The sequence below is a fragment of the Prionailurus viverrinus genome, chromosome E2 (genome assembly GCF_022837055.1).
Source record: "Prionailurus viverrinus isolate Anna chromosome E2, UM_Priviv_1.0, whole genome shotgun sequence".
Classification (NCBI taxonomy): Eukaryota; Metazoa; Chordata; class Mammalia; order Carnivora; family Felidae; genus Prionailurus; species Prionailurus viverrinus.
In genome coordinates, this window is record NC_062575.1 from 45,228,284 (window position 1) to 45,250,130 (window position 21,847).

Below are 21,847 nucleotides of genomic sequence, written 5' to 3' on the forward strand. Positions count from 1 at the left end.
CGGCGCTTATTACAATCTGAAATTATCTTGTTTATTAGTTGACTGGTTTATATTCTACTCAAGCAGAATAGAAACACCATGAGGGCAGGACTTTGTCAGCTGTGTTCACTGCTGTACACCCAGCTCAGCACCAGACTTCGCAAAGGGTATGAGAACCAGGTAGAATTCTCCCCAAATAAACAACTCTTGTTCTGCTCTGAGACTGTTTTACTGACTGCAAAGGTTCAAACTAGGAATGGCAGGAACCTGGCACCAAGGGGAACAGGGACTGATGAGGCTTGGGCCTTGGTCAGCCCCAAGGTTCAAGGGGTTCCTTAGGAGGGGGTACTTGGAACCAGACCCTTGAGGGAGCTGCAATGGCCCAGGCATGGGTGGTGGGGCTAGGCAGACCCATGTATGATGAGTGGCTCTTCCTCTGTCTTCTGTCAACCGGCCTCGCAACATTATCCATCCTGGTCCTTATGCACTGGGGGTCTGAGTGTCCAGGAGCTCGGGCTTGGCATCCAGTGTGAGAAGTGCAGGACTTTGGGCAAGGACCACACCTATGTCAGACCCTCCACAGATAATGGGACTCCTCACATCCAGGGAGCTGGGCATTCCCAGACAAAGAAGTGATAGAGATGGAGAACACAGGGGAATGAGGGGAGGGAAGAAGAGAGGGAAGGAAGGAAAAGGGGGGAAGAAATGGTGAGGAACATGGAGGGTGATGTGGGAGGGGGGTGTCAAGGAACACAGAGAGATGTGGGCAGAGATTTGTGGGGAGACAGGGAAACAAATGTGAGGCCAGAGAGACATTCATGGGGGAATAAAGAGGTATGGAGAAACAGGGAAATGGCGGGGGGGGGGGTGTCGAGAGACAGATATGGGGATAGGCAAACACAGGAGAAGACAGAGAGAGACATAGATGGGGGACACAGAAAGATGCAGATGAAGAGAGACATGGGGAAATGGAGAGACAGGAGGGAAGAGAGATGGGGCATCAGAAACATAAAGATGAATGTGGGAGGAGAGAGGAGGAGATTGAAACACGTGGATTGAATGGGGGCAGGGGAGGCAGAGAGACACTGTCGGCCCAGGGACCATGGCAGGCTGAAGAATCCCAGACCTGAGTCTGAGGTCTGTCCCTACACTCTGTATGTCCCTCTTGTGTCCCAGCATGGTTAGGCCACAGTCTCAAACACAAAGCCTCCAGGGGCAGCCACACTGCAGTTCTAGCTGACTGTTCCTAGCTGACTGCTGCTAAATCTGCTGAGCCTTCAGGAAAGACCAAAAATTATTTTAAAGCACCACTGAGGCCAGAAAAAATCGTATCTGTTAGCTGTGTACAACCTACTGGCCAGCAGGCAGAGACACCTTAGCCACAGAGCTACTTTGGGGGCTCCTTTTTGAAACCCCTTCCTATCTCTTGTCCAGGCAGGGCTGAGAGCCCTAGGACCTCAAAGTTGGCCCTAGGGTTTGAAGCAGGGAAAAGGCCTGGTCAAATTCTTAAAGACACAATGCCCTCCTCCAATATTCAGAAGTAAACTATAGGAGCAAAAGCGCCTTTAGATAGGGCTCGGGAGACTCTACTAGATGGGCTGCAAACTCACGCTCCACAGGGGCCAGGCAGGAGCTCTCTAGCCGTTTGAATCGAGGTTCTGCAACTTACTGGCTGCTTGACTTTGGGCGAGATTTGTGCCTGACTTTTCATCTGAAAAATGGGGACAACAGCAGTGCCAAGGTCACAGTGAGTTTTCAATAAGTTATTAACTCTGTCTGGCAAAGAGTAAAGGCCCCTTAAATATTATTAATATATGGAACAGCCATTACCCTGCTCTGACCAATAGTGGGTAGGCATTGCCAAACTGACTTTTTTTTCAAGAAAAGCCAGAAATGTGGAAACATGAATGAAATGTTCTGACTTTTAAATGAAAATAGATATGCCACGGGGGCCAGGTGGCCACATCACCAGGCAGAGCAGGTCCTGGTGCGCCCAGCCGGCAGGCTCTCCTTGCACAGCTGCTGCGCCAGCTGTTCTAGAGCCCGCAGCTGCACCTGGTGCTGCTCCTGGCGCCGCTGCAGCCTCCGCACACGACGTTGCAGTGCTCCCAGGATAGTGCCCAGCCCGGCCAGAGGGTGCTGGGCCCGAACTCCAGGCCGTGGCCTGGCAGGAGCAGGAGGAAGGATCAGGGGGGCCAGGAACACGGTGGCCGCGGGCTCGGGGCCTCTGGGTGCTGGCCCTAGTACCACAAGGTGCACAGGGCCAGGGGCCGAGAGAGCTGGGCCAGGGGTCGGGGGCGTGACGTCTGGTGGGGAGGGAGACACGACTCGCTTCTCGGTGCTTCGGGTACTCTGCTGCTTCTGGAAGACAAAGCATGGGGTGGGGGGCATCAGGGCCAGACTCCAAGGGGTACTGCCATCAGGTAAGGCCAGACCTCAAAGAGGGACTTCCCTCAGGAGAGAAGGGCATAGGGTCAGACTGGAGGAGGGACCTCCCTCAGGAGAGGAGGGCTGGGGATCAGACTCCATGGATTATTTCCAGGTGGGGAAGACTGGGGGTCAGACGCCAGTGGTGGGACCTCCCTTTGCTCACCTCAGTAGGTGGCGCTGGGGAGAAAATGGAGGGCACTGCATCAGGCCGCAGGTAGCGCACACCCCAGCGCCACTGGAAGCAGGAAGGTGTGAAGTGCTCACTGCACAGGTGCTGGTGGCAGCTGGGCACCCAGTCCTCATGGCCCATGTGCCGCAGCCAGGCCCGCAGCCGGGGGCCATCCTTCAGTGGGAACCTGCCAGGGGCAGTGGGGTTACGGGGTCAGTGGGGTTATGGGGTCAGCAATATCAGGTCCAGTCACAGCCCTCCCCGAGGACACACACATCGGGAGGTCCCTGGGCTCCAGACCTCTGTCTCCCCAGGCTAGAAGCTGTCCCTGCCTCCTACCCAGGCCCTACCACCAACCCACATCCCATTCTTCCACCTTTTAAACACCCAGCATCAGCCCACCTCTCCTACCTCTGTTGCCCCTTCCATTCAGCCTCCATCCTCTCCTGCCTGGGCTCTTGCAACAGCCTCCTCCCTGATCGCCCTTACCCACAGCCACTCTGCCCTCCCCCAACAATCTGCTCCTCTACATGAAGCTGAGAGAGTAGTTTATGAAACTGGACAAATCTACAAAGTGGGAGATTCTACATTCGTGGGGGTAGGGTGGGGTTATAGGTTAAAAGAGATTTAAGAAACATCCAGTTGCAGGTTATAGACCTCGTCTGCAACAAATCATTCCATAAAATGACATTTTAAAACAGTTGGGGAAGATTGAGCATGAATTGGGCACTGGATAGTTGTAAGAAATTAACTTTGCTAGGTATGATAATTGTCCTGGTTTATGTTTTTAAAATAGTCATCTGTTGGAAAAACATTCTGAAATATTTATGGGCAAAAGAACTAATATCTGGAATTTATTTTAAAATACTGCATTAAAGGGGCGCCTGGGTGGCTCAGTCAGTTGGGCGGCCAACTACAGCTCAGGTCATGATCTCACGGTCTGTGAGTTCGAACCCCACATCGGGCTCTGTGCTGACAGCTCAGAGCCTGGAGCCTGCTTCCAATTCTGTGTCTCCCTCTCTCTCTGCCCCTTCCCTGCTTGCTCTCTGTCTCTCTCTCTCAAAAATAATAAACATTAAAAATAAATAAATAAATAAATAAAATACTGCATTAAAGGGGTGCCTGGGTGGCTTAGTCGGTTGAGCATCCCACTCCTGGTTTTGGCTCAGGTCATGCTCTCACAGCTTCATGGGTTCGAGTCCCACATCGGGCTCTGCGTTGGTAACACAGAACCTGCTTGGGATTCTCTCTCTCTCCCTCTCTCTCTGACCCTCTCCCACTCATGCTGTCTCTCAAAATAAATAAATAAGCTTTAAAAATAAATAAATACTGCATTAAAGGTGTAAGTAGGTGGAGGGTAGATGAAAAAGATTGGCAAAATGTTGACAACTGGTGAATCTGAGTGATAGATATATGCGAATCCATTTATATAACTCTACTTTTTGGTGTATGCTTGAAAACACCTGATAAAGGTGGGTTTTTTTTTAATATTTATTTTTGAGAGAGAGAGTGCAAGTGGAGGAGGTGCACAGAGAGAGGGGACAGAGGATCAGAAGCGGGCTCTGCACTGACAGCAGAGAGCCTGATGCAGGGCTCGAACTCACAAACCATAAGAGCATGGCCTGAGCTGAAGTTGGACGCTTAACTGACTGAGCCACCCAGGCACCCCTGTTAAAAGGTTTTTAAACAACTCAACAACAACAAAAATAACCCCATTAAAAATGGGCAAAAGACTTGGGGCACCTGGGTGGCTCAGCTGGTTAAGTGTCTGACTCTGGATTTTGGCTTAGGTCATGATATCCTGGTTTGTGGGACAGAGCCCCAAGTCAGGCTCTGTGCTGACATTGTGGAGCCTCCTTGAGATTCTCTCTCTCTCTCTCTCTCTCTCTCTCTCTCTCTCTCTCTGCCCCTCTCTCTCTCAGAATAAACAAACTTAAAAAAAAAGTTTTAAATTAAAAAAAAAACAAACAGTGGTGCCTGGGTAGCTCAGTCAGTTATTTGTCTGAGTCTTAATTTTGGCTCAGGTCATGATCTCACTGTTTGTGGGTTTGAGCCCTGCATCAGGCTGTGCTGACAGCCTGCTTCAGATTCTGTGTCTCCCTCTCTCTCTCAAAAATAAACCTTAAAATTTTTTTTAAATGGTTGATATGGTAGATTTTATATTACATGTATTTTGCAATTAAAAGTAAAAATTAAAAAATTAACGTTTAAAAAAATGAATGAAATAAAAGCTTTCCCTGTGGGAGTGGGTGGGGATTATCTGAGACTCCAGACTGCCCACAATGGAGACCTCATTTTCCAGCTTCATTTGCAGCCAGGGGCGGCCACATAATTGAGTTCTGGACCATTTGTCCTGTGGCAGCTGTCAGAAACCGGGAGACATTAAAGGTTTATTTTAAGCCGTTAAATTTTGAGATAGTTTGTTATGTAGCATTAGATAACTAGTATGGTCAGTCATCCACATTCTACCTGCACAGTATCTTCTATATCTGCCACATGATTGACTTAATATTTTTCTTAAAACTGACCAACTTTAAGTATTTAACAAAGATACCTCGAAGAGAAAACTTTACACCACAATTTAAGATGGAAAAACCAGTATTGGGGCACCTGGGAGACTCAACTGATTGATCTCTCAGGTCATGATCCCAGAGTTGTGGAATGGAGCCCTGTGTTGGGTTCTGTGCTGAGTGTGGAGCCTGCTTGATTCTCTCTCTCCCTCTGCCACTATCCCTGGCTCTCTCTCTCTCTCTCTCTCTCTCGCTCTCTCTCGCTCTCTCTCTCTCTCAAATTAAAAAAAAAAAAAAAAAAAAAAGAAGTCATACAGTTCTGTTAAAAAAAAAAAGAAAAGTAAAGAAAACCGTATCAATTCCATGAACAGGAGTTGACGAAAAAAAACAGCAAGATACCTTCATCTGCTGAGGGCTTTGAGACCTGCTCTTTGTTAAAAGGGCAGAGCAAGGGTGTTAGAGAGTGCGGGACAACACCATCCCTAGGAGACAAGGTAACAAACTCGGGCACAAAAGGAACACTATGGAACCCTAAAACAGAACGTGGAGGCACTCTATGAACTGACATGCTATTGTCGGGCATACACGTTATCTGAAAAAAGCAAAGTTCCAAACAGAGCAGATCAGCTTTTAGTAATTGTGGCAGGCTCAGTAATGGCCTCCAAAAGATATCCATGTTCCAATCCCTGGAACTTGTGAATACTACGTTGCATGACAAAAGGTGTGATTAAGTTAATGGTCCTGAGATGGGAAGTCATCCTGGATCTTTCATTTGGGCCCTAAATGCAATTACAGGTATCCTTGTAAGAGGGAGGCTGAGAAGATGTTACCTCAGATGAAAGCGGAGAAGGCGATGTGAGCACAAAGGCAGAGATTGGAATGATGTGGTCACCAGAAACTAACTGGAAGAGGCAAGAAATGGATTCTCTTACAGCCTCACAGGGAGTGCAACCCTGCCAAGGCCTTGATTCTGGCCCAGTAAAACCGGCTTGCACTTCTGGTCTCCAGAATTGTGAGAGAATAATTTCTGCTGTATTAAGCCATCAAGTTTGTTTCAGTTTCCACAGGAAATTAATACAGTAATAAAGGGTGAAATTAGAACATATATTCAGATTTGCTTGTATATGCATAAAGAAACTGGGAAGGCAGGGGCGCCTGGGTGGCTCAGTCAGTTAAGTGCCTGACTCTTGATTTGGGCTCAGGTCATACTCTCAGTGTTCATTGGATCGAGCCCTGTGTTGGGCTCTGTGCTGCTAATGTGAAGCCTGCTTGGGATTCTCTTTCTCCCTCTCTCTGCCCCTCCACCACTCACGTATAAGTGCTGTCTCTCAAAATAAAGAAATAAACATTATTTCAAAATTAAGAAAAAAAGAAAAAGAAACTAGGAAGGATACATAAAAAAGGAGTTGGGTAGGATGGACAGAGATGGGGGTGGGAGCAAGAGTTCTCAGCCAAAAGGCAGACAGACAGGGCAAGGGGGGGGGGGCGGGGGCGGCACAGCTAGTGCAAGAGGACAGAGGGGCTGACTCAGAAGAGCTGTGGCACCCAAAGAGCAGAACCCCAGGGCACACAGCCAGGAACTCTGGCTGCTGCAGTCCCTTTCGTCTCTGTTTGGGATCCAAATCCTCTCATCAACCCCATTCTGCCTGGACACACACAAGAAATCTCTTGCAGCAGCCCCCTTCTTGGCAAACCCTGCCCCCTTCTTGGCAAACACTGACAAGTGACTACTCCACTTGCCCTTTTCTTCTTCCTTACTAGCGAAATTCCAACTTTAGTTGAGGTCATAAAGTGCCATGCTAAAAGACTATGTTTCCCAAGTTCCTTTGTGTAGGTGGGGCCATGTAACTAGGTTCTGGCCAATGAATACTTTTGTGTTGTGTAAGAAAATCTGGAATGGTACCTGAAAGGCGAGGGGGTTCTCACATGGATCAGAGCAGCTCAAGGGGCAAAGGAGGAAAGTACAAAATCTCTTCCTAACTTGGTCTTTTTCTTATTCTTCTTTATTCCTCTGAATGGCAACATTTATAATGGACTCTGTAAAAATCTACCGTAAGTGGACAGTGTCCTCCTTTTCTATAGAACAGTTTAGTCTTGTTAGTCATCCTTCTAGATCATGGAGTGGCATATGCTGTTAGAAGTTCTTTTCAAAAGAAAAAAAAAGAAGTTCTTTTCTTCCTTACTAACAATCAATCCTAATGGTCTTCAGGGTGGTTAAATGCCTAGCTAAAAGACTACATTTCCTAGTTTCCTCTGTAGTTGGAGGGTGACCAATGATGGAGAACTCACCATTGGGTGGGGTTTCTGGGAAGGCTTTCTAGAGGGGGCTAATTCAGTTTGCAGTTGGAGCCCCTTTTGCTCTTCTTCCCTTTTCTTCTTCCCAGGAATGATACATGGCACTTGGTAGCCATCTTGGATGGAAGCTACATACTAAGGATGACAGGACAGAAAGAGAGGAACCTCAACCTTAACGATTGTGGACATGTCACACTGGTGCTGGTCTGTCAACCTCTGTATTTGTTTTATATGAGAGAAAAATAAACTCTTGGTAGATTATGTTATTGTTCAAAATATTTGCTGCCCTTCCTCACTTGAAGATTATATCTCTACTCCAAAGACTTGAGGCTTGCCATAGACTTGCTTTGGCCAAATGACTGAAAGTGACATGGGCCACTTCTTTTTTTTTTTTAATGTTTATTTGAGAGAGAGAGAGAGAGAGAGAGAAAGAGAGAGAGAAAAAGAGAGAGAGAGTGAGCAGAGGAGGGGCAGAGAGAGGAAGAGAGAGAATCCAAAGCAGGCTCCATGCTGTAAGCTCAGAGCCCAACGTGGGGCTCGATCTCACAAATTGTGAGATCATGACCTGAGCCGAAATCAAGTCAGACACTTAACTTACTGAGCCACCCAGGTGCCCCTGGGCCACTTCTAAATATAAAGTTTGTCGGGAGCCAATGGGTGATTCTCCCTTTCTCTTTTCCCCCTCCTATAAGACCAGCAATATTCCATGTAGGAGAGGCTCCTTCAGCCTGAGGCCCCAGTTAAGATATTGTAGAGTAGGTCCACAAATGATCTGCAGAGGACATAGTGTGAGTGAGAAATAAACCTTCGCTGTAGTAAGCCATTGAGATTTTGCATTTGTTACTGCAGCATAATTTAAACACACTCTATCCTATAATCTCCATAATTTTTTTTTAGCCAGTAATATTTCGTGACTTTCTTACTGCCAACGAAATGCAATTCCTGATAGGTCCCCCATGAGAGATGACTCTCATACGTGCCTGAAAGGGCCTAAAATAGAACTAATGAATGTTTCCTTTGGCTGCCTGGCAGGCTCTTCTTATTCCCTGGCAGCCACATCCCTCTTTGTTTCTCCTTCTCCTTTTGCCTTCTCCTGAATCTCCTTTGGAAATAGCCCCTCGCCAAACTCTTAACTATGTGGCTTCTGCAAAACTGACTCGAGGTGAGTCTAGAGATGGAAATGGGTTAGCCTGTGTGAGGGACAGCCTGATTGCCATTGGTGGGATTTATTTAATTTTTTAAATTATTTATTTATTTTGAGAGAGTGTGGGTGCACACCCCTGTGCACATGTGGCAGAGGGGCAGAGAGAATCCCAAGCAGGCTGCTGCTGTCAGTACGGAACCCAACAGAGGGCTCGATCCCACAAACCATGAGATCATGGCCTGAGCAGAAACCAAGAGTCAGACATTTAACTGACTGAGCCCCTGGGCGCCCCTGATGGGATTTAAACAACACAGATATAAAGTGATCTTTATGAAGCCATATGGCTGCTCTGCACAGTCGTCATTATTCTCATTATTATATGTGAAGCATTTAGAACAGTTCCTGGCATATAGTAAGTGCTCTCCAAGTTCTTGTTCTTGTAAGGGCCACAAGAGTGGAAGCAGGGAGGTCAGGAAGCAGCTCTCACAATGTCTCAGTAATAGATATGACAACCTGAATAGCAGAGGTAATGAGAAATGGTCAGACTGGAAATGTAGGGTTTTTTTTTTGTTGTTGTTGTTATTTCCTAATAGTTTAGTTAGGAGTTTCCCATTTGCATTTATAACTGTATTGCCAAGGTGTTAGGGGTTTTATTTTGATTGGGTGGAGATGTGTTTGGGAGGTAAAGTCAAAGGATGGGTTAATGGACCTGACTGGGGGCAGTGGTGCTGAAGAAAGGATCAGGAGTGACTCCCAGGTTGTGTGTTCGGTTCTTCAATGTTTGACCCTTCACTTATCCATGAGTTGTCAGGACAGGAACAGGATTTCTCAGGGTCCTTTGTGTCCAGCAGGGATTTCCTTTCTCCAGGAGACACTCAAGAGTTACTGAATTCATAAACAATGCCAGAACAATATATTTTATAAAGCAAATCTGGACACACTGATTTAGGTTTGAAGACTCCTCTGCATTATTCCTATTCTGTACCAGGGCCCCTCAACTGACATGGGCTGCTAGGTTTCCTTAGGAAAGCCATCTGAAATGCATTAATCAAATTCATCCAACCAATATTTACTGAGCACCCACTATGCGCCAGGCACTGTTCTAGGGCTGGAGAAATACCAGAGAGCAAGGCAGAGAAAAATCTCTGCCTTCATAGAGTGATATTCTAGTAGGGAAGACCATAAATGAATACATCAAATATGTGACATGCCAAATAGTGGTAAGCATTAAAGGGAAAAATAAAACAGGAGGTGGATAGGGAGAATACGTATGTTATCTGGGAAAGGGTTATCATTTTACATAAAGTGGTGGTCATAAAGGTAAGAACTTTCCATGCAGAAGGAAAAGCACACAATCAGCAAAACTAAAAGGCAACCGACAGAATGGGAGAAGATATTTGCAAATGACATATCAGATACAGGGTTAGTATCCAAAATCTATAAAGAACTTATCAAACTCAACACCCAAAAAATAAATAATCCAGTGAAGAAATGGGCAAAAGACATGAATAGACACTTTTCCAAAGAAGACGTCCAGATGGCCAACCGACATATGAAAAAATGCTCAACATCACTCATTATCAGGAAAATACAGATCAAAACCACAATGAGATACCACCTCACACCTGTCAGAATGGCTAACATTAACAACTCAGGCAACAACAGATGTTAGTGAGGATGTGGAGAAAGAGGATCTCTTTTGCATTGTTGGCGGGAATGCAAACTGGTGCAGCCACTCTGGAAAACAGTATGGAGGTTCCTCAAAAAACTAAAAATAGAACTACCCTATGACCCAGCAATTGCACTACTAGGCATTTATCCATGAGATATAGGTGTGCTGTTTCAAAGGGACACATGCATCCCATGTTTACAGCAGCACTATCAACAATAGCTAAAGTATGGAAAGAGCCCAAATGTCCATCAATGGATAAATGGATAAAGAAAATGTGGTATATATATATACACACACACACACACACACACACACACACACACACACACACAATGGAGTATTACTCGGCAATCAGAAAGAAGGAAATCTTGCCATTTGCAACTACGTGGATGGAACTGGAGGGTATTATGCTAAGTGAAATTAGTCAGAGAAAGACAAAAATCATATGACTTCACTCATATGAGGACTTTAAGAGACAAAACAGATGAACATAAGGGAAGGGAAACAAAAATAATATAAAAACAGGGAGGGGGACAAAACAGAAGAGACTCATAAATATGGAGAACAAACTGAGGGTTGTTGGAGGGGTTGTGGGGGGGGGATGGACTAAATGGGTAAGGGGCACTAACGAATCTCCTCCTGAAATCATTGTTGCACTATATGCTAACTAATCTGGATGTAAATTTTAAAAAATAAAAAATAAAATTTAAAAAAAAAGAAGGAAAAGCACAAAGCCCCTGGGGCAACAATGTGCCTGGCATGCTAGAGGAACATCGAGTAGCCAGTGATGCTGGAGAACAGTGGTAAGGGGGAAGAAGGAGGAGGGAGATGAGTCATACAGAGACTGGAGATCGAGCTCCTGTAGGGCTTTGTAGGCCTTTCTGTCTGCTCCAGCCTCACCTTGTCTTTTATGAGTGACGTGGGAGCCAGGGGAGGGATCTGAACAGAGGAGGACTCTGATCTGACTCAGGTGTACACAAGTTCCCTGTGACTGTGTGTGGAGATCAGAATGTGGGAGTGGGTTGATCAATGAAGAGGCTACTAAAATGGTGCAGTCAGGAGGTGGTAATGGCCAGAACCAGAATGGAGGCAGAGAAGGGGGTTAGAAGTGGTCAATTCTGGATAGATTTTTAAAGGGAGAGCCCACAGGATCTGCTGACACACTGGACGAGGAATGAATGTGTCCTGGCTGATTCAGACTAAGGCCCCCAGGGACACACCTGTAGTCAGAGAAAGTCAGGTTTATGTACCACAGCAATGAGGGAAACTGCACACCAGAGGTACTATAAGGAGTCTCACCAAACAAAGGAAAAGACAGGGTTATTATTTGGATTTGGGGGAAGGGGTGAAATGTAAATGAAATTGTTTAGCTAGGCTTAAAGCAAAGCAGAGTGTGTGTGAAGGGATAAATACTAGGTCTGCATTGCAAAGTGAGTCCAGAGTCCTGTCTCCTTGGAAGCAATACAGTTTAGGTCAATGTGGAAAACTGTGTCCAGAAATGCCTTACCTGAAGCTCTGCCCCTGGACTGTAAACTGAGGCTGCTTCTCATTGTAAAAATGACTTAACTCCCCCAGGTGTTCAGTGAGATGTTTCATTTTTACCGATATAATCTCAAACAGCAAAGTTTATCATCGTCCATGTTTTTACAATGTTTTAAAAGTAGACTCCATGCCCAACATAGGGCTTGAGCTCACGACCCTGAGATCAAGTGTCTCCATCTACTGAGCCAGCCAGGCACCCCAATAGTCTAGGATTTTAGAGAACAAAGTTTCCTAGTAAAAAGCTCAAAGAAGGGGGATTTTTTCACTTTACTTCTGCTGCATGTCCCTGTGAAAAATATAGAAATATTTTTTCCTATTAGCTCTTCAGCCCGCCTTTCCCATGTCTTTTATTCCAGCCGGGGAATAATAAAGAGGAAGACAGATTTTTTAAAATTATCTTTGTTTTTTTACAGTTCAAGCTAATTTTTACTTTAAGTGTGAGGAAAGAAAAGATGTCAGTAGAGAGATGTGAGTAGATGTGAGTAGAAAGAAAAGTGTGAGTAGAGAGATGACTCTAAGGTTTCTGGCCTAAACAACAGGTAAGATGAAGTAAGTTATTAACCGAGACAGGAAGGGTTGTGGAGGGTTCGGGAGGGAGACAAGATCAGGAGCTCAGTTTCCGATGTTTTGCGTTTGAGATACCTCAACTTCGTGGAGATGGCAAGCGGGCAGTTGTAGGCCCCTCCCTACGGTCCCACTTCTTCCGCTCGCCCCTTTCACTACCTGTAGTTAATCGTCTACACCTGCGCTTTAGCACATCTGCGCCTTTGCATGTTCTGTGCTTACTGCTGAAAATACCGTCTCTTCACTTTGCTAACCCTGTTTCTAGATACCTGCGGGCTGGACCAGTGCCGGGCAAAGGGGCAGTTATCCTCGGGCCCCGCCCCCGCAAGCCCCGCCCCGCAAGCCCCGCCCCGCACTTGCGCTCACTTGTAGAAGCTCACAGGGCGGTTGTCAGCGCCCAGTCGGCCCGCAGTGTTGGAGCAGTTCGGAGCACGGCAATACTTGGGCATGGCTGTTCAAGCCTGTTGAGTCCTGCCCAGTCTGCAGCCGCACTTTGCTCCTCGCGAAGCTCCACAGAACTCGGCCCCACCCGCGCGCTCTCTGCCCGCCTCACGTGATGGCCCTTGAAGCCTCATCACGTGCGGGGAAGGGGAGAGGGCGGCTGCGCACTACGCGCCCAGTGGCGCTACCACAACTACGCCCTGTCACGTGGCAAATGGGGAAAAGCGAGTAGGACGGCACAAAGCCAGTTCTTAGCCACTCTGACCTTATCTTGTGCTGGGAGACAGGTGATGTCACGGCTTTTCTGAGCCTGCGCCAAGTGGTCGGTCTCTTTCGGCCCCACCCTACCCTTATATCCGGGTGACTATCCACTGCGTGTGCGGGGGAAGTGCTGCAAAAAGCGAACTGAGGGCTTTGGAGGCTTTGGCCTTAGCTACGTAAAAGTTAAAACCTAAACGTTTGTTAATGATGAAAACAGACCGCAATAAAAATGCCATTTTGTTTAATCAGGCAGCAAGTAAACTAGCTATGGATCCACCCTGCCAGACACTTCGCTCCGCCTCTCAGCCCTCATTGGTCAAAACCTCCGCTCGGTAGCCCTGACATTGGCCAGGCCCGGGGCCTACCGCGTCCAATGGGCGGCGGCGCCGGCTTTCCCGCGGGCCGTTTGCTCTTTGAGCGGGCCGTGGAGGCGTGGGCGGCAGTTGGGGAGTGCAACGGTTGTCCTGCTCCGGCGCGACGATGGCGGCCTTGGGGCCCGGAGGCTACGCGCGGAACGATGCAGTCGAGAAGCTGCCATCCGTCACGGTGGGAGTTCCGACGCGGAGGAACCAGTGCTCTCCGCCTCCCGCTCCCCACCTGTGTCTCCGGCGGCGGACCCGACTCTCGGCGGCGCCGGAGGACACGGTGCACAACCGGGTGAGGAGCTGTTTGCCTTGCCCACTCCAGTTCCAGGCTCCCTCCCAAGCTCCCCTGGACCCGCCCTTAGATCGTTGGCCCCGCCTATCAACCCTCGCCAAGTCTTCTCTAGCCCGTTTCGTCTCCTACGTCCCGCCCCGTTAGCCAAGGCTCCTCCCACTCTCCCTTCTCTCTCAGGTACCCATCATTTCTAGCCCACCTGTCAACCCCGACTCCCTTAGCCCTTGGACCATTTTCGGGGTTCTCTCTGGACCCTTACCTCAGTGTATTTTAGTTCTGCTGATCACCTCCTAGGCCCGCCTTCCTACGTATCCCTTCAGTCACCTTTGGATGTCTCTCTGGGCCCTTCCATTTTTGTGACCTCGCCCCACGCTGGATCTTTAGGGTCCCTACCAGTGTTCAGTATCGAACCCTACCTATCTAAACTGTCCCTCAGCGCTATTCCGCCTTCCCTCCTCACCTGCCTTCTCTTTACTTCTCACTTACCAACGTGGGATTCTTATTCCATATTGCCACCCTAAATTATGGAGAACATGTGAATAATTGTAAAATCTCAGCAACGCTTCCTGCGGGAGGGAGTACAGAATAGTTCCCTAAGTCTTTAGACATAGGAACAAAGATTTTGGAGTAGACAGAAGGAATTCCATTAGCACAGCAGCAATTAAAAAAAAATTGTTCTCCAACTCTCTGAGCTACGAAGTCTGTTTTTATAAAACAGAAGTATTAATAACCATACCATGGGGTTGCAGGGAGCAGGAATGAAATGGTGACTATGACCTGCTTGGCAGAGTCCAGTTAGAGAGTGGAAACATGGTAGCTGCTGGTGGATCTTCTTCCTGCCACATGGCTTCCTGCTGCGCTCTGATTATATCACCCCTTTCTGGCTGCAGTTCCTGGTGGCCCCTGCCCACCTCTCTGGCTATACCTCCATGGTCCTCTCTCTCAAATGTTCAGTCACACAAGCCTGCTTTCTGTTTTCCTGAGGCTCCAAGCTCTTTACCACCTCCTAAGTGTTTGCTGAGTCCTCTTGGGTTTTTGCTGCAGTCCATCCGACTGGCTCCTCATCCCTCAAGTCTCAGCCTGCATATCCCTACCCTGAGAGGCCTTCCCCCAGCCTAAAACAGACACTTACTTTAATCTCTCACCTAGCACCCTGTACTTCACAGCCCTTACCTTGTAGGTTCCTGAAAGTACCTTGTGAGCACTAAACTGCATAAAATAGAGGAATGACAATAGCAATTTCAGAGAGGCAGTAAGTAATGTGCACTCTTAACGAGTGCAACCTCTGGACCCAGAATGCCTGGGCTTAAACCTTAATTCTGTTGTTGTTGTTCTTTGTCTCCCCCTCCTCTTCCTCTTCTTCCTCCACCCCTTCCCACCCTCCCCCCCCTTCTCTCTCCATGCCCAGCATGGAGCCCAATGCAGGGCCTGAACTCATGACCCTGAGATCAAGACCTGAGCTGAGATCAAGAGTTGGACTCTTAACTGACTGAGCCACTTAGGCACCCCAGTTCTGTTCTTCTTGTTATGAACTTTTCTGTGCCTCAGTGTCCTTATCTGTAAGATGAAGATAATAATATAAATATTCCCTTGTAAGGTGTTTGTGAGGATTAAGTGAGCTCACATATGTTAAGCATTAGAACAATACCTGGCGCATTGTAAATTCTCTATTAGTGGTAGCTACTACTGTTTTGATTGTGTATTTTTGGGTAATTGATGTCATTAATTTTTCTTGTTTGGTGGCACAGAGTCCATCTGGCTTACAAAAGATCTACTCTAAAAATGACCATTATATTATATTAATGCCCAGTAATGCTGATTGACAGATATAAAAACGATGTGAGTGCCATTGCCTGATTGCTTGGGTTAGAGTCCTGGTATGGCTCCGTCCTGGATGGGTTACCTCTCTGAGCCTCTTTATATCCTCGTCTGTAATATGGAGATGATGACAATAATGACCATATCACAGGGTTATTGTGAGTATTAGATGAGTCGGTAGAGTTACAGGTATTTAAACAGTGCCTAGCTCCTGGTAAATGCTCAGTAAGTGTTAGCTATCATTATGCTATGCCTCTCATTTCTGATACCAAGGACTTGCTTGAGAATGTTTTACTTTAATACTAATTAGAAACTAGTCTATTCCAGGGGTGCCTGGGTGGCTCAGTTGATTGAGCATCTGACTTCAGCTTGGGTCATGATCTCACAGTTCATGGGTTCAAGCCCCACATTGGGTTCTGTGTTGACAGCTCAGAGCCTGGAGCCTGCTTCAGATTCTGTGTCTCCCTCTCTCTCTGCCCTTTGCCCACTCATGCCCTGTCTCTCTGTCTCTCAAAAATGAATAAACATTAAGAAAAAAAAGAAACTAGTCTTTCATTTTGAAAGAAAGCATGAAAGTATCACAATTCTATTAGTCTATACTCTAAATTGTTTTAATCAACCACAATAGAGATTTGCTCATTTAAATTACTTTGCTTAGATAATTTTAAAACTTTCAATGTGATTGTTCACTTGTTTCTTTGCTTGTTGAACCTCTAGGCTGTAAATTTGTTGAGGGAATAGATGGTGTCCACTCTTGCTCACGCCTGTGTCTCCCCTGCAGGGCCCAACATATGGACTGGCTTTGGAGCCAGAGACTAGCTGGGTTTGTATCCCAACTTTGTCACTCCACAGGCATGGGATCTTGGGCCTCAATGTCCCCATCTGTAAAATGGGGTGATAATAGTGCCTTCTTTCCTTGGGTTGTGAGGCTTCGAATTTTTCATCCTTGTAAAATATTTAGAAACTTATTCAGAGGTCACCTTCTCAATGAGGACTTCTCTCTTCCCTATACTCCCAATCTCCTTCCCTGCTTTATTTTTCTCTTCTGCTCCTATCAGCACCTGGCATCTGTTTTACATGTTTGTTCTGTTTATTTTTTATGTCCTCCATCCCATCATGATTAGGATGTGAGCTCCAGGAGGGTAGGGGTTTTTGTCTGTCTTCCTCATCGTTCTGTGTCCTTCAAAGGAATGTTGAGAAGAACAAATGTTAGCTGTTGGTCACACGACTGTAGAAGTTCAGTTAGTATTAGATGTAACAGGGACTGAATGGGTGGCGGAGGCAGTGGTGCCACGGAGGGCCTACTGGGACATGTCCTTCTGACTTGGACATTTCCCCCACAGGTGTCGCTCGAGAAGGTGCTCGGCATCACAGCCCAGAACAGCAGTGGCCTGACCTGTGACCCCAGCACAGGCCATGTGGCCTACCTGGCAGGGTGAGTGAGTGGGCGGGCCTTGGCTTTTCTGGCTGTAGGATGCAGGTAAGCTGCCTACCCCTGAGGACTGTGGAGAGGCCCATCTAGGTCTAGAACAGCACCGGCATGTGGTGAGCACCATGAAAGCCTTATTGTGACTGCAGATGGGAGGTGGTGGCGATTCTGGGAAATACCCAAGCCATGGTGTCAGACAGCCTGGATTTGTGTCCCAGCTCCACCGTGTGCTCTTCTGTGAACCCCTGCTGCTTCGTCCATAAAACACAACTAGGAATATCCTCCTTTTGGGTAGTTGAGAGGACTGGAAGATCTCCTCCTGTTTATTCCATAAATACTGATCTAGCCTGGCACTGTTCTAGGCGCCAAAGACCCCTCCACTCCTGGAGGGCAGGGGCAGATCTGTAGTCCTTCCTAATGAATAATATCTGTCTGTCATTGAGTCTTTACAATGCAGTCCAGGATAGAGGACAAGGGTGGGCTCTTGAATCTGTTATGGATTCATATCCCCACTCTGTTCCTGACCTGCTGGGTGGTCCTGGGCAAAGGATTTTCCCTCTCTGGGCTTCAAGTTTCCTCATCTACAAGAGGGAGCTAAGATTTCCGACTTTACCTGTCATTTGTGAGGATTTAAAGAGATTGTGCACATAAGGTCTTTATTAGCCAGTGCCTGACAGAAGAAGTGTTGGTTTCTATTTAAGAATATATTATCTAATAACTTGAAGTGTCCTAAGATTCTCAGCATTAGACACCTGGAGAAGGAGGAGAGAATCTTCTGTTCAGAGCCTTATTTATGTGTGGGCTCTTCTGTTGGGAATAGAATCATCCCTGGACCCCAATACTCCCCTCAGTTTGGGCACATTTCCCTCTTTCTCCCCAGCTGTGTGGTGGTGATTTTGAACCCCAAGGAGAACAAGCAGCAGCACATTTTTAACACTGCCAGGTAGGCTGGGGCCTGGACATTGGGTAGGGGTGGGGTGAGGGTCCCGGCGCACACCCCCTTTCCCGCATGGCTTGGGAGTTCGTAGGTGGGTAACTAAGTCATTCACTCACCCGTCGGTTCAGCGACGTTGTTGCTTTGTGCTAGGTAGTGTTCCAGGTGCTGGGGACAGTGAACAAAAGACATGAGAATCTCTGCTCTTGTAGAGCTGACAGTCCAGCAGGGAAGACAGACTAAACCAGTTGGCAAATTACTAGTCAACTCTGACCATCGCTATGGGGGAAATAACGAGGATGTGTTAGGGCAGGTTTGCAGGCAGAAAATGGAGAAAAACCATATCAGAGGTCTCGGGGAGGGCCTCTTGGAGGCTGAGACCTGAAAGAAGTAAGGGAGTGACCCCCGCAAAAGTGTAGGGGGCGTCTTCCAGATAGAAGGAACAGCAAGGGCAAAAGGCCCTGCAGTGAGTAAGAATCTTGGTTTTTTGAGGAGCAGCCGGAGATTCTTTTGCCTGGAATTGGAGGAGGGAGCAAAGGGGAGAGGAGGCTGAAACAGAAACCGCTTCTGGGTCTTAACAATTGTTTAACTTTTCACATTGAAATCATTTTTTTTTTTTTAATTTTTTTTTTTTTTTTTAACGTTTATTTATTTTTGGGACAGAGAGAGACAGAGCATGAACGGGGGAGGGGCAGAGAGAGAGGGAGACACAGAATCGGAAACAGGCTCCAGGCTCTGAGCCATCAGCCCAGAGCCCGACACGGGGCTCGAACTCACGGACCGCGAGATCGTGACCTGGCTGAAGTCGGACGCTTAACCGACTGCGCCACCCAGGCGCCCCTGAAATCATTTTAGATTTTAAAGAACAATACAAAGAATGCCTGTCTATCTTTCACTCATTTTCCCCAGATGTTGACCTTTTACCATATTTGCTTTATCATTCTCAGTCTATATACATAGTAATTTTTTTTTTTTTGAACCATTTGAGAGTAAATTGGGGACATGATACCCCTGTGCCTCTAAATATTTCAGTGTGGATTTCCTGGGCATGGGGTGGGCATTATCCTTCAAAACCACAGTACATTCAACAAAGTCAGGAAGTTAAAACTGGTACATCACTACCAACTAAGCCTCTTTCAAGTTTTACCATTTACCCCAAGAATGTTCTTTACAGCAAAAGAATTCTGTCCAGAATCACACGTTGCTCAGTTGTCTCTTTGGTCTTCTTCAGTCTGAAGCAGTTCCTTTGTCTTTTCTTGACTTTTATGACCTTGACACTTGAGGATGACAGGCCAGGTATTTTGTAGAAGGCTCCACCCTTTGGGTTTGTCTGATGTTTCCTCATAGATATACTGAGGTTCTGCATCTTTGGCAGGAACACCTCAGAAAGAATGCTGCATCCTCCTCAGTGCGTTCTGTCAGGCGGTGCATGATATTGACCTCTCTTAAGACCAGTGGTGTTCCCTTGGGCCCTTGGTTAAGGTGGTGTCTGCCAGGCTTTTCCACTGTGAAGCTTCTCTTTTCCCCCGGTGACTAGTGAGTATGTTGTGGGGAGCGTCTCTGAAACTGCATGTATCACCCTGTTCCTCACCACACTTTCGTTCATGCTTCTTAGCATGGCTTTGACATTTTTCAAAGCCTCTGCAGGGAATTCCGATGGCCAGGGCTTTGCCCTGTCAGGTAACTTGGGCAGGACTTCCCTGTGTTGAGGTCTCCTTGTCTCAAAACTGGCTGAGAGACCTGAGTTCATGGAGCATGCTTGAGGAATTAGTGCAGCGATGCCCATAGAGCATTTTGTGGAGGACCGGGCGCAGGGTCAGGGCACACAACAGGCTAGGAGTGGCTGCAGTCAACAGAAACCCACGAGCATGGCTTCAAACACAAGGGCATGCTCTTTGTGCTCGAAAGAAGTCTGGAGGTGAGGACCCAGGGGCTGGTGTCTCTGCAAGCCTCAGGAACCCCAGTCTGCCTGTCTTCTTGTTCCACCGTGCCTGTTGTGAGGCCTCTGTACTTGAGGTTGTCTCCTGGTCCAAGATGGAGTTCTGGCTGTCATGTCCATTATTCAGAAGGGGAACGATTGGGGATCAGGACAAAGAGTTGCCTTTGAGAAGCTTTTCTGGAAATCCCACATGCGTTTCAGTTTACTTCTCACCGGCCAGACTAAATCACGTAGCTGTACCTGTGTAGAGAGGCGAGGAAATGTACTCCAGCTGGAGACACTGCCATTCTAATTAAAATTTGGCTTCTGTCGGCCAGGAAGGACGGGCAGGTGGCGATCGGGTAGGCAGCTTGCCTTGTGTGCTGCCCTAGGAGTTGTGGGAAGCCACCAGAGAGTTAGGTGATGATGATAAGTGTTCTGTAAGATTGTCAGAGACTCAGAGACATTCGCTTAGTTACCTACACACCAACTAACTCACGTGAGGGAGACCATTACTAGACCATTAAGGAACACAGGTAAAATAGGATTAAAAGAGAGAGTGGAGGGGCACCTGATGGGCTCAGTTAGTTGGGCGACTGATTTCTGTTCAGGTCATGATCCTAGAGTTGTGGAGCCCAGTCCCACGTTGGGCTCCGAGCTGAGCGTGGAGCCTGCTTGAGATTCTTTCTCTCCCCTCCTCTCCCCAGCTTGTGTGTGTGTGCTCTCTCTCCTCTCTCAAATAAAAAGGAGAGAGGGGGGAGAGGAAAAAAACAACGTAGTGTGGGAACCATGAAACTTGCTGCTAGAAAAAACATGCAAACTACTCTGGTCATTCAGTCCTTGTGCAGGCTAGAGAGAAACATGTTGGCTGTTCATGGGTTTTCCAGAACACTTTGAGTGTTTAGCAGTGGAGCACATGCTGTCTCAGTGTGATGTCTGCCAGTACCACCCCCCCTACAGTTAGGACAGATCGGTACCATTTCCTGCACCTGAATTCTCAGGGTTACAGGGTGGGTGGGGCCTTAGGGAGCCCACCCCTGCTGAGCAAGAGGAAAGGAAGGCCCTTGTACAGTGACCACCCTATCTATGTTTGGGGACTTTGCTTTTACGCCTGGTTTCCTGTGCCACTGACCCACTTCTGTCAGTGGGGAATGCAGGGAACGCGCTGTATGCTGTGCTGGGCACATGGGCAACATTGGCTCTGTGGGAGCTGCTGGCACTCACCTCTCCTGGCCTCTTTCAAGGCTTGGGAGCAAGGAGTGGGCAGAGTTCTGTGAGCACAGCCAGGCTGGGGTCTGGCTGCCTACCCTCCTTGGAACCAATGACTGGCGCCTTTCCCTTCCCTCAGGAAGTCGCTGAGTGCTCTGGCCTTCTCCCCTGATGGGAAGTACATAGTGACGGGGGAGGTGAGTTGTGTTTGTGAGTGGGTGGGGAGGGATCTTGGGGCCATTCCTTCTACCCCACAGTAGGTGTGGGAAGCCCCTAGAATAGCTTCTTCCTGGGCCAGAAAGCCCCATGGCAGATGGGGGAGGTGGCTTTGGGGCATACTGGGGCAATGCCAATTTTAGCCCCAATAGCCCTTCCAGCCCCTCCTGGTACAGATCCCAGCAGCAGTAATGGCCCAACCTTCCCCAGAACGGGCACAGGCCTGCTGTGCGCATCTGGGATGTGGATGAGAAGAATCAGGTGGCAGAGATGCTGGGCCATAAGTACGGCGTGGCCTGTGTGGCCTTCTCCCCCAATATGAAGCACATCGTGTCTATGGGCTACCAGCACGACATGGTACTCAACGTCTGGGACTGGAAGGTGAGAAGACTGGTGGGGGTACCCTGCAGCTCAGGCATTGAGCGAACTTAAATGAGATAATTTGGTAAAGTGTTCATTTATCCGGAAAATATTTATTGAGCACCTAGTGCATGCTGATCCCAGTTTTAGACACTTACTGTGAAGCATACGACAAGCTCTAACTAGTAGAATTACGTAATTATTCTCATACTGACCAGCTGTGACCTTGAGCAAGTGACTTTACTTATCTGTGGGTCCCTTTCCTCATCTGTAAAAGGGATACGTTAGCATCTCCCTTG

At 47.6% G+C, this 21,847-nt stretch overlaps 2 protein-coding genes across 3 annotated transcripts in view; one reads left to right on the forward strand and one right to left on the reverse strand.

Moving 5' to 3' along the window:
• Nucleotides 1-9: 9 nt before the first annotated feature.
• On the reverse strand, nt 10-12,889 carry THAP8 (THAP domain containing 8). The gene is made up of 3 exons (XM_047836960.1): nt 12,672-12,889; nt 2,573-2,765; nt 10-2,340 (listed from the first exon to the last, which is right to left on the reverse strand). The coding sequence occupies exons 1-3, from the start codon at nt 12,752-12,754 to the stop codon at nt 1,945-1,947; spliced, it is 672 nt and encodes a 223-aa protein (XP_047692916.1). The 5' UTR covers nt 12,755-12,889; the 3' UTR covers nt 10-1,944.
• An 82-nt stretch (nt 12,890-12,971) lies between these two features.
• The window catches only part of WDR62 (WD repeat domain 62), a 45,563-nt gene continuing 36,687 nt past the window's right edge, over nt 12,972-21,847 (forward strand). The window contains exons 1-6 of one of the 2 annotated variants that reach the window (XM_047836732.1): nt 12,972-13,033; nt 13,257-13,664; nt 16,826-16,917; nt 17,792-17,854; nt 21,112-21,169; nt 21,399-21,569. In XM_047836732.1, coding sequence (XP_047692688.1) covers nt 13,488-13,664; nt 16,826-16,917; nt 17,792-17,854; nt 21,112-21,169; nt 21,399-21,569 — 561 coding nt within the window. In that variant the 5' untranslated portion in view covers nt 12,972-13,033; nt 13,257-13,487. Of the gene's footprint in view, nt 13,034-13,256; nt 13,665-16,825; nt 16,918-17,791; nt 17,855-21,111; nt 21,170-21,398; nt 21,570-21,847 lie in introns of those variants that run through there. The other variant, XM_047836733.1, reaches the window with a different exon arrangement.

Excerpts from the sequence above, each read along its gene's own strand:
- THAP8 (XM_047836960.1), bottom strand. The coding sequence starts at position 12,754 with ATGCCCAAGTATTGCCGTGCTCCGAACTGCTCCAACACTGCGGGCCGA. Across the intron at positions 2,766-12,671 it reads CGCCCTGTGAGCTTCTACAA|GTTCCCACTGAAGGATGGCC; the intron begins GTGAGCGCAAGT and ends TGCCCCTGGCAG. Across the intron at positions 2,341-2,572 it reads CCCCAGCGCCACCTACTGAG|AAGCAGCAGAGTACCCGAAG; the intron begins GTGAGCAAAGGG and ends TTTGTCTTCCAG.